This window comes from Columba livia, chromosome 6 (genome assembly GCF_036013475.1).
Source record: "Columba livia isolate bColLiv1 breed racing homer chromosome 6, bColLiv1.pat.W.v2, whole genome shotgun sequence".
Taxonomy (NCBI): domain Eukaryota; kingdom Metazoa; phylum Chordata; class Aves; order Columbiformes; family Columbidae; genus Columba; species Columba livia.
Window position 1 is genome coordinate 29994630 of NC_088607.1, and position 12014 is coordinate 30006643.

Genomic DNA, 12014 nt, shown 5'->3' on the forward strand with positions numbered 1-12014 from the left:
CCAAGCCGGCTCTCTTTCCCACCGCTGGCAAAGTGAGTCCCACACCCCGGCGTGGCTCCGGCTCACGGCTCCTTAGATGCTGGTGGAGCAGAAGCCGTCGGCAGGAGGGTTGCACTTCCCGGTGCCTGGGACAAGGGAGTGCAGCCAGTGGCAGCCGCCCATGTGTGGGTCACAGCCTCACGGGCACCCGGTGTCCCCGGAGCTGCCCTGCCTGGCACCGTGTGAGCCTGCTCGAGCTTTGCATGGCCCAGGGCAGAGTGGGCGTTCTGGGGCGACAAGCAGGCAGGCCGAGCCCTCCTCACCCTCTGCCACCTTCCTCCCCGCAGGTGCCATTTTTGAAGGCAATGCTGCCAAGGACGACGAGGTGTTCAAGCAGGCGGTGTCGGATCTGAACCTCAATGACGACATCCTTCAGAGTGAGAAAATCACTTATTCCATCAAGCTCATAGAGGCCAACAACCCCTTCCATGCGGTGCAGGAAGGTGAGCGCCCCGCGGCGGCACCCACGGTGGGCTGGGGGACGGGATGGGGCTGAGAGCGTCCCGGCCCGGCCCGGTCCGGTCCATTGGCGAGGAGGATGTTTCAGCACCGGTGGCAACCCGGATCTGTCCTGGCGCTCGGCTGGAAACTTTTATTCGGTCGGGGGTTGGCGCTGTCTCACAAGGAAAGGGGAGGGACGGCGCGGTGCGGCGGCTGCGGCGCCGTGTCCAGCCCTGCCCAGCCGCGCGGGGCAGCCCAGCTGGGGGGCAGCTGAAGAGGGGCGACAGGGCAGGGGGGCTTCAGGTCGCTCCTGGATCCGCAAGGTCCCCCTCTGTCCGCTGCTGCGGAGGGAAGGCCAGGCCCTACCGCCGCCCCCGTTCACCCAGCAGGGCCCACGCGTGGATGCGGCGGGCAGGGCAGCCGAGGGTGTCCCGCTCGGAGGTGGGGGGCGTGCGGCGCCAAGGGGCCGGGCAGGAGGACTGGGACGCTTGCCGGAACGGCTGCGGGAGGTGACGGGGCGCAGGCCAGCACCTCTCCCTACGCATCTGCTCCCGCGCTCCCCGAGAGGAGGCAAAGCTGGGGCGGCCGGCGGCGTCAGCACGGCCCTCCGTGAGAGTGGGGGTCCCTCCGGGTGGCTGGGGTGAGGTAGCCGAGCCACCAGCTGAAAACCTTCCCAGAATTTAGGAGATCTGACAAGCAGCTATGTAGGTAAATAATTTCAATTAGATTTTTGCAAAGGGAAACGTTTAAATTAATCATCTTGCCTTTACAAATAAGACTTTAAAAAATATACTATTTGTGATTTAATGAAGCCAAGGTTAATTACGGCCTAGGTTATTTCAGAAGCTGTGTTTTTCTGTAGTAATTATTCTAGAAACAGAGAGCTATTTATATACTCAGACTAGAATATTTAAAAAAAAATGATTCATCACCCGCCTTACCCTTAGTTTTACAGAGCACAGAGCAAATCTTTCCCTGTACAAAAATTTGCATTAATCCATATGTATTTATGTCTAAGTTGTGTACATGCAAATTATGGCTACAAAGCTACACCAAGTGTTAATTTTCGTGATCTCTGAACAATTTCTTCTACTATCTTTTTTTTTTTTTTTTTTTTCCTGCAGAATAGGTGCTAGTTAATATTATGCACATTCAGGAGGAACAGCAATATATACGTTTTCAAGGGCCTGATCCCATTAACAATGGGATTCCTCCTGCTGCTCTGAAAGCAAGGCAGTATGAAAAAATTTGTGAAAATGGGAAGAAGGGGACTTTAAAACAAAACTCCACCGACATAGCCAGACACCAGAGGAAAATAAAAGTCTCTAAATAATGATGTGTTGATTTATTGGCAAAGATGGACTCTGAACAATTGGATCTTCTTACATTTTCCAAAGCTCAGTGTCCTATATTGGAGCTTATTCATATTCATGGAAGTGACAGTAGTTGGCTGGCTGAACAATCGCTTCCACAATGTCTCCTCTCAGAAGTAAAACTTTATGAAACTATTCTGAATGCCCTGGGATCTGAGCTGACAGTCTCGTGGACAGAGACCCTTTGCTCAGTATTGCTGAAAGCAGAAAAGCATGACCAGCTGGACAATTCTTTTTGACCTAGTAGGATTTTTAAAAAAATTGATTTATTTGCTAATGTGGAGATAAGTATTGCATTTATAAAGACTACTAAGAAAATAAAACTTCTATGTTGAAAATCCATGCTGAAGCCACAGAAATTACTTTTCTCAGGTTTTAAATCTCTTTAATACAGAATGTTAGTGTTACCTGAATATTTGTAAATAAATATGTTTATTCCTGTCCCTTTCAATATGCTCTTTCAGGGCTCATGTTCTTCATTGCAATTAGAATTGCTCTTTGATGAGCTGATCTTGTGCTGGAGAATTAAGGAAGTGGTTGATGAATGTTCACAATTCTAAAGAGAATCTGTTCTCTGTCACTACTTCATTAAGGCATATCAGCATGTCTTCTTTTGGGAGGACTACAAAATGATCCTAGTTGTGAGTAAAACCTTGCTGTAGTGGAAGAGCTCAGAGAAGAGAATCAGACTTTGCTCAATTTCCTGGCTTGCTTTGTTGGTCTGGGTCAGGTCTTTTTATTTAAGATTTAATTTCCTACTTTCAAAACTGTTATACGACACACTGACAGAATGATCCACGGGATGTGCAGCTTGCTGGGCTACTCTTACTGAGCAGTACTTCTCTGCCCAGTGTTACTTGGTGTTATTCTGACCATTCAAAATCTCATTGTATTGCAGCATATGGATGTACTGCTCATTTTGGTAGAATATTGTGTATAATTTTCAAAATAACCTGGAGCAAATCTGCTGCCCTCACTGCTTGCAGAATCTTGCTGCTGCTACATAAAATGCCCTGACATCCACATTCTTCTTCTGCAGCGTCTTTCTAAGCAGCACCATGGAAATCAATGTTGCAAGCATTAGTTTCATAGCGATGGAACTTTCTATAGTAAAAACCAACCTGTAATAAAAATAGACCATTGTGATGCTACTGCCAGAATAGTCCATGCAATCAAACCAATCACAAATATTGTTTTTATTTGAGGTGTCTTTTGTACAGTTCTGTGAAATGACATTGGAAATTTTTCCTTAAGTCCTTTAAAAAGAGTGCCGCAAGCAAGGATTTTCATTCCAATGATAACTGTGCTGGTGAAATTATGGAAAGTCATCCCTCCATGTAACAAGGTCTGTTACACAGTAACAAGACTTTAATTACTGATAGAGAGAGTTTTTAATGTGTGTTTGACCTGTCATTTATTGTGCTGTTGGAGAACTTCTGCATGGGCAGAAAGCACAGAAGAGTAGTAACTGCAGGGTTTTCTCAGTAGGAGCAGTGCATTTGCAGAACTAAAGGTGAAACAGAACATCAATGGAATAGTTTTAAATGCTGGAAAGTGCTGAGAAATGTAAGGTTTTGAAAAAAAAAAAAAAACAAACAAAAAACAAAAAACCCCAACACTTTAGGGACTATGCTTCAGATAGAGAAAGGTACAATTGTGATAGCTTCTGGTGACCAAAATAGGTAATTAAAATTCAGAGATCCTTTTTCTTCAAAGACAGGATGAACACTTGTGTCAATGGGTGTGTCAGGTGCTAGAGAATAGTAATTAACAAAAAGAGTAAATTGTGTTCCATCTTTGTCTTTCATTTTAACATACGTTGCAGAAACAAATTCCTGTTGTGCTGATAAGTAAAGAGATTGTTTTGGCCCCATCAAACTCATACACTGTAACACTGTGTGTGGCAAGCGGATGACAGGAGTTCCAGAGGCAAGGGATGTAACAGTAAAGAATAAACAGGCCCTGGTGTATGCACAACATAGGACTTGGTTGTCTATTTGTGCTTGCATGCAGTTGTTACATGTTGTAACATATTGCTATTATGTCTCTGGCAATTACTTGAGGGGAAAAGATGTTTTTCCACTGTCATGGGAAAAATATACACGGGGAATCATTGTTCTTTTCATATGATTTTAAGGAAATGAGCTCAAATCACAAGTACAGTGTTAAATTGTATCATTGCTTCCAGAAGAGCTGTATGCTCAGTTTCTGTTAAGTGATTGAGATGTGAGATGATATTTTGTGTGTGGTGTGTATTTAACCTAGTACTGAGGTAACCTTTTGGGATTCAAATAAGGTCAAAGGTATAAGAAACACTAAAGCTCTCAGTTCAAACTGGGATTTTGTGTATGACATAGGGATGGCAAAAAAGTTTCCAGCTGGGTTTGTGAACATGGTGGCATGTTTAAACCTAAAAACCAAACAAAACTAACATGTAAGTTTAAAAAATGTTGCTTTTGGAGGGGGAATAGTTAGCCATAGGTCAAAACCGGAGCACAGGAAAGCTAATACTTTTGTAGTGCTGTTTGGAGGAGGGATTAAAGGAGATAGCTACTCAGAAACTGTAAACTTTAAAACCCTGTTTCTCAGTGGCTGATACTTATACATCTATGGAGCTTTCCTGGAGACGAAACTTGCTGTTGTCTCTGCATAGCAATTTCAACTGAATTGTTTCTAATTTAAGCAGCCTTGTATGTGTGCTTGTTGATGTTAAAAAGCTGTCAGCTCTGGAAGCCAGAACAAATTTGGAAAATCGGAATGTGATTTGAGAGCAAGAATGGTGTTCCATAAATGGGTTTATTGTCAGTCCCATGCATGCTGCTGTGGTTTCAGGACAACTAAGAGCTGCTGATTTTTTTGAAAGTGTGTGTTGATACCATTGAGTGAATCTGATCTCTTATCATAGTTTGCAGGACTAGTAACGATACACACTTGGCATAGTTCTTCAGCTATCTTGGCTCAGCACGTATATTTCAAGTTACCACCACAGTTGCTTTCTAACAGTTTTATTTATTGAGAAAGCATAAGCTGATGATTGTGTCGATAACTAAGATGAAATACAGACCTGGAGAATGGAACTCAGCGTCTCCATTGCTATTCTTGCATTTATTTGCTGGACCAAAATCCCAAGCAGAGCTATACTTGTTATATGTGCGTTGCCCAGTGGAAGGGAACTGTGGAGGAGCAGAATAACAATATGTTTGTGTGTGTGCATGTGCCTTGGGATTTTCACACATAGGTCTTTTTGCAAACCTGGGGCTTCATTTCAAGATAGTGCAAGCGTCCTTGACTAGAAACCCACACATGGGTCAGAAGTGCATCCTGGTTTTGGCAAAATGCAGACTTCATGCTTTTGGTAAAGGATTGCTTTCTGTGTTGGGAGAATTTAAACTCAGGTGGATATTAAATATAGAAGCAGAAGGACTAACAACAACTGTGAAAAGATACCCCAGGTCATGGTGATGACCCCTCCCTTGCCATTGCAAAAGCCCAGATCCAGCACCACATAAGTCTATGTCAGATAAGTTTTTTGTGTAAATGTGGAATAAGACATTTTTTGAGCTCTAGTTTCATGTACCTCAGAACTCAAGGTTGTTGTATTTAAGAGCTGGAATATTTTAATACCAGAATGGAAGAGTAGAGAGAAAGGAAAGGGAAGCCTAACAAATGCAAATAAAAAATAAGATGAAAATTCATAAAATATTGTGTATACAGATTATTAGTTTGTTTAAAAATGAAGCTTTATTGATTTGACTGCATTGGATTGGGGAATTTGGTGTCTAGTTAGAAATCACAGGCTGCACCTAGATTTTTAATGTAAAACAAAATAAAACATCTTCCTCTGCCAGAATTGCAAAGGATTGGTTTGTCTCAATAAAGCACCGATTAATTTTTCTTCAGTGGTTTCTTTTGAGCCTTTCATTGTCATGTAGCTTTACCTCTCTCTGTTCTTCTTCCATGGCTTTCTTGAACACAGATTTTGTACTGTTTTCATCAGGATATGGCATCTCGTTTGGAAGTTTTTGACAGGTGAACTCTGAGCTCTCCAGAAAGCACATATTGTTACATACTTCCCCCCCACCCTGGTTTTAATCTGAGCTTTCAACACTTTTTCAAATCAGCCAGAAAGAGGGTAGGTAGGGGTTCCCTCCCACGGTCAGAGAGGTCTTGCTGTGCAACTACATGTTTTTTCTACTAGTCTGGTGCAGTTTAAAGCTGTTGCTCAGTGGGGTGAATGTGCTTAACAGTTTTACCTCCTTGTGCCCTCTGAGACCAGACCAAGACTTGTTAAGGACTGCCACAGTGAAGACATCTGTGACACTGTCATCTCATTGTGCTTGTGTTTTTATGCTCCATAGCTGCATGGTTCAATGTATTTTAAGCTAGAGCGTTTTGCATAGCTGAAGAAAACAATTTATCCATCTTTTCCCATTCTTTTTTTCTTTTTTTAAATGCTGAAAGCAGAGATCTGCAGATGTCTTCGGTAGGAAGGAAAGGAATCACCAGCCCATAAAGCAGTCAGTATGGTGTTGGAGATGAGGGCAGGCTACAGATTGTGGGCAAACATCCAAACTCACCCTTGTTTCATTGTTTCATTCGACTTGCAATTTGTTACTGTGTAGACACAGCTATTTGTTTTCTGGTCACAGTTTAACTGCAGGTGCAAATTGTTTTGTACTTTCGGGAGGAAGTCCCCCCTGGAACACATCCCTTTCCCTGCCCCACCCCGAGTGTACTGGGGTTAGTTCTACCCTGGCTGTACTCACTCCCTTTGCAGAGTCTCCCCTAATTTCGGGCTGGGGCTGAGCTGCCCGGTGTGAGCTCCAGGCAGTGCTGTGCATTGGGATGCAGCAGGGAGCGAGGAGTCTTGGGAAGAAGGAGGTGCTGCTGTGGGCTCACAGCTAATTAGCACCCAGGGTAGAAAGTTTTTTTGTGGAAACACTGAGAGCATGGACGGGACCCGTTTGGAGCTCAGCTTGGCTGAGACTGGCCATGGGCAGCGGCCTGCACAGGAGGTGCCTCAGCCCCGGCTTCTGCCGGATGACAGCAAGTCCCTTGTTATTGTCATGCTTTGCAGTGAAAAGGTTTTTATTTTGTCTGAAAGATGATTTTTTTTTTCACTCTCTCCATCTGCATAGCAGGTTAAGCTCATTTCTTCTCTCCTAATACTCAGACTTGCTAATACCTTTATTTCCATGCTGGGTGTGGTCCACCCATCTATTTTAAGTCTCATACACAAGAGTGGCTGCAGGTTAGGCTACAATTCTTTTTCGGTACCTAATGGTCTTTCCCACTGATCCTGCTGCTGATCCTGCTTATTTATCAAGGAGCTGCAGTTGGGTTTCTTATTCTAGGATTTCATTATAGAAAATATGCTACATCGTTAACTAGCATACTAGAAATTATAGAAATTATCCCAAAAGATTAGAAAGAAGCAGTGTTCATAAAAATATTAGCTAATGTGTTTCAGGATTAAATATTTCTTTCTCCCTCTTTCTTTCTCTCTCCCTCTTTCTTTTTTCCTTTTTTTTTTATTGAAGAAAATGATTTTCTGAGTTCTTTGTGCCAGCTTTTCTCAGTCATTAGTTTGGAGGAGGATCTGTAAATATGGAATGAGTACGCAAAACCACCTTAGCCTGATCTAGTTAAAACAATGGCTGAAGAAAATGATCTTAACTTGTGAAATCCAATCTGTATATATGCATATACATGCATGCCCATATATCCCATACAAATAGTTTAATTGCTAGACTTACTAAAATGTGCCCCGCAGGGAACATGCCTTGCGTCTTTCTGTGTTCAGAATCTTGCAGCTACAGATGATTAGAGGATTGACTATCTGAATATTACCTTTTAAATTACATCTTCATACTTGCAGAATGAGATTAATTTCATGTTTTGATGTGATTTATCATGTCATAGCTAAGCCCTACAGTCAAAGGAGTTAAAACTACACATTCTTTGAACAAAGGGGATATAATTATGTTTATTAAAACTGTTAGTAGCTTGCTATAGTTATTTACTGGAAGGAAAACAACCCAGTTATACAACTACAATAGTGCTTGACCATAAGATGAAAACTGTGGCTGAAATAGTTACTTGGGATTTAACTTCTTTCTGTTTCAGAGGAACCATAGTCAGCTCTTACTCATTATTTTAGACAAAGACCAAAATGTTTTTCATACTTTTATTCATAATAAATTCTCTCTGAGGGAAATTCCTGCTGTGTCTTTATTTGTCTCTGTCATCTCATGCTTAGAGATGTTTTTTCAATTTGCCCCTCAGAAAGGATTTACTTAGAATATGTTGTTGGAATCATACTGCTGAGCAAGTCTTAGATTTATAATTATAATTATATATATATAAAAAATTATTATTATTTTTTTTTCCTAGTAGATGTCCTTGTTTATCTGGAAGTGCCATGCTAGAATGGAAATGGCCCACACAGCTATTGCTTTTCTGGCAACAGATTTTTCTGTAATTTACAGATATCTGAGTTGATTATTTTGAAAAATGGCTTACATGTTCGATTTTGCATGTTGACAGGTTTTTATGTAATAGAACTTGGAGTGACTTTTCTTACATACAGAAATTCTGTGTGGTTCTTTCCATTTGGAACCATGTTGAAAAAGGCCATGTTTCAGACCAAGGAATGAAACATTTTATGCACATGGCACATACAAGTTATGCAGGCTACCTTACACAACAACGTGTCAGCTCTGAAGTGGAAATCTAGGTACCAGCCAGAGAATCCTTTCCATTTCACTCTTCACTGAGGAAACAGGGCAGCTAATGCTGGTCCTTAGTGTAGCTCTTTAGTAATTAGGATTCTTGTCCATGAGAAAATTGAAGCGAGGCTGTTAAATAGCATGCAACCTTTGGAGAGCCTCATTTTATATTGTATGTAGACCTGTAATCATTTCAAAGCAGATAATAATGATATGCTAATACACTAAGTTTCTTTCATTTACATAACTTTAAAGCAATAAATATCTGAAATGAGAAATATGTTGAAAGAGTTTCTTTTATGTTTTTCCTAGTAGCTTGCATTTAATTATAATTTGGAGACCTGATTGCTGTGCTTGAAACTGAGTTCAGGTTTCTGCTTCTGGAGCGCTTCTTACAGCCTGAAACGTTTGTTTTATCAGAAAGAGGCTGTCTATGCTAGACCATTTTTGCGAAGGTCTGTTCCTTTGACCCTGTTGTGGCATCTTAGTGCCCGTCCATTTTTTCTCTTTTGCATATGATATGATGTTATATTAATCATATCATATTATATATTCAGATACACAGTAAGAATTAATACTGGAAAGCACTAACAGCCAGTGCTTGAAGGTAAAAAGAACCAAGAGGCATTAATTTCAAGTGGTGTTTGGCTGCATTAAAACACACAGCAGGGTTCCTACTGTTTGACCTTACTGAGTACCATTCCCTTAGCAACCTTTCATAGAGGGAGTAAAAGGACAGTAAGAAAGTATTTTTTTTTCTATATTCAACAGAATAATATCTAAGCAATGATTTTGTCTCTTAAAAAAATACAAGCTCAAACCAAAAAACTCCCAGTGGGTCCAAGCTCTCATTATGTATCTTGTTTCTCAGTCCAGTCATTTAATCCTTTGCTTTTTAACTTACCTGGGTCTCTGAGATTTTAACTAGTAGCAATGCTGGCAGAATACTTTAAATATCCTCAAAATCTCATTTACAATCTAGTTTGTTCTTATTTAGAAAGTGAATAAAAGGATTTTCCATATAAGCGAATGTTTGTAAAGTCAATGAGAATTGTCTTTGTCAGCGGATAAATGACTATTTTATACCATTACTTGATCTTCAGGAAATACCAATTATTTGCTGCTTGGTAATATTTTCAGTGCAGAAACTGTGTGATGATCTAGAGCAGCATTTTCATAGCCCTTTGTTTTCTTTAGCTCTGTGCTCCTGGATAAAGGTAAAACTTGGGGTGGTAGAAGAACAAGTTGGTTTATGGGAGACAGAGCCTCTCAGTGTCTTTTCTGTGTGTTTGCTTGACTTAATTTTAGCTTTATTTAAAAATGCTTTAGAGCTCCAAATAAAACTCTGGTATAAATTGTGCATTGTCTTGTGTGGAATATTAGCTGCATTTTAATCTAAAGGACTGATATTTTGTCCATTTTCCATCCTACTTGAAAATATTTTTGGAATGAGCACAGTTAGCTGAGGGGCTCAGAGAAAAGGAATGTAGGATGTGATGTCTGCAAGGGTCAAAACACAGAGGGCTAGCATGTTGAAGTACGCAAAGGCAACAGTCCAATTATCTGCTTTATTTTTACTGAAATGATATTTTTCTCTTCTTTCAGCTTGCTTTTGTCATGAAGTACTTCAGTTACTGTTGAAGTAACCATGTTTTTGATATAGGTAGGACTTAGTGACCCAAACAGAGAAAAAGCTGGAGCTTCCTCTCATCTGAGCAAGATGCTTGCAAGTGTGGGTCTGGATTTTTAAAGAGTCTGAAGAAAGACAGGAGTGCCACAGCACTAGCAAGTAATCAGTCTGCAAGTCATCCTGTGGCAGGCATTTCCCTTCTTGAGAGAAGAAAAGGCATTTCCAAAGTGTGCTCACAGGACAAGATGGGGAAGGATACTGTCTAGCAGAAGTTGAGGTTGACTGAAGCTCTGCTTGTAGAAAGTTGCTTGTCTGGGGCAGCTTGAAATGAGAGTGCCTATATCTGGTTTAAAGTGTTGTGTAGTCCACATGAAAAGTAATTTCACGTTTCAGCACTTTTTTCCTTTTAAAAAAAACTCAGCAAATTGTAAGGGAGCTGATGGGCTCTGTGTGGTAACTCTTAGGAAGCACTTTGGAGGAAAATCTTGCAGCAAGGCTTCTAGACCAGCAGTATTCTCAGCCATGAATTAGCACACCCATTAGATACGTGACGATGCTTTGGCAGCCAGTGGGACTTGCCGTGCCCCTGGCTGGGTGCTCACAGGGTCAGATGCGCAGGCGAGCACAAGTGCAGTTGCCAAGAGTGATTACAGCCAGCCTGCTTAAAGCAGGTGGCTGGACTCATCTTTTCCTCCCTTCTCTGCCCATGGCAGTGGCACTGCTGTGGTGAGGTTGGTTCACAAACAGATTTCTAAAGGCTTCGTGCCGTGTCATGTGTTGAGGGCAGTTTACGTTTTTGTGACCATGGTGTGTCCTCTTCGCTGTTACACTGTTGCTTAAAAATAAAACATAATGTCAGCTAAAACTCAGAGTCATCTGGTCAATGCAATGATGAGGGATGCCTGATTCTTTCTGAATTCAATCTTCAATCCTAGTTCTCAAAAAGCATTTTGCCGTCTTTCTAGAGATTTTTCTTGCAGTAACTTAAGATTTATCTCAAGAAGGGCTTCCTTCTGTATCTATTTGGTTTAGTGTCTTACTGCCAAATCAGAGACCATCTAGTTGTAGCTGGTATCTTTATGCCTGGGGTCTTCAACGAAATGCCAGTTTCTCAAAGGCATCCAGCTGGTGAGACATATACTTACCTGTTTGTGGTTGTCATTGCTAGAGCCACCTCCCCACTTCCAGCCATGCCTCATTTTATATGGATAGCAGATTAAACATTATGCTTTCTAGCGAGGTTTGTAAATGTGAACTATTTCTCTAAATTCTGATGTCTTGTTTACCTGTGTTCTCTTGTTTTGTAGCAGAGTGTTCCCCACATACTTCCCTCTTCCCTGCTACTGCTGAATGCAATAGATTTTATGAACATGCTTTTTGTCATTTGCTGGATTATTCTATTTCCATGGCACTTTAATCATCATGATGACAACATCTGTTGACAGCAGTACATGGATGTTTTTCTGAGCATATTGTAAGGTTTGTAAATGGCTACTATCTCTACACAAGACAACAAAGGTTTTTTCTTTTGTATTTACATGAAAAGAAGTGGAACTGCATTATGGATATGAAATGTGTGTCTCTGGGAGACCTACTATCTTTCAGTGACTGTCAGGGGAAACCTTAAAATTTCACACAGGTTCTTCTATGTAACCTGCTGCAGTGAGCCTGGGGTTTGTATTACAGAATTAAGTCTCCCATCCTACTTTCATTAATATAACAAGTAACCTTCCTATCTTTTAAATTTCATTTTACATTTTAATCTTTAAAACTGCGTATCTCTGACATCATAAGGAGAACGCA

The 12014-nt window shown here is 41.2% G+C and overlaps 1 protein-coding gene across 12 annotated transcripts in view; it reads left to right on the forward strand.

Annotated features, from left to right (window-relative positions):
* The window catches only part of GRID1 (glutamate ionotropic receptor delta type subunit 1), a 564590-nt gene that overhangs the window by 45517 nt on the left and 507059 nt on the right, over nucleotides 1-12014 (forward strand). For 10 of the 12 annotated variants that reach the window (XM_065067788.1, XM_021297291.2, XM_065067780.1 and 7 more), the window contains exon 2: nucleotides 327-482. Coding sequence is in view for 8 of the 12 variants with exons in the window: in XM_021297291.2 (XP_021152966.2) it covers nucleotides 327-482 (156 nt within the window). In the remaining 4 variants the exon portion in view is untranslated. Of the gene's footprint in view, nucleotides 1-326; nucleotides 483-532; nucleotides 1189-12014 lie in introns of those variants that run through there. The other 2 variants (XM_065067789.1, XM_065067791.1) reach the window with 2 other exon arrangements.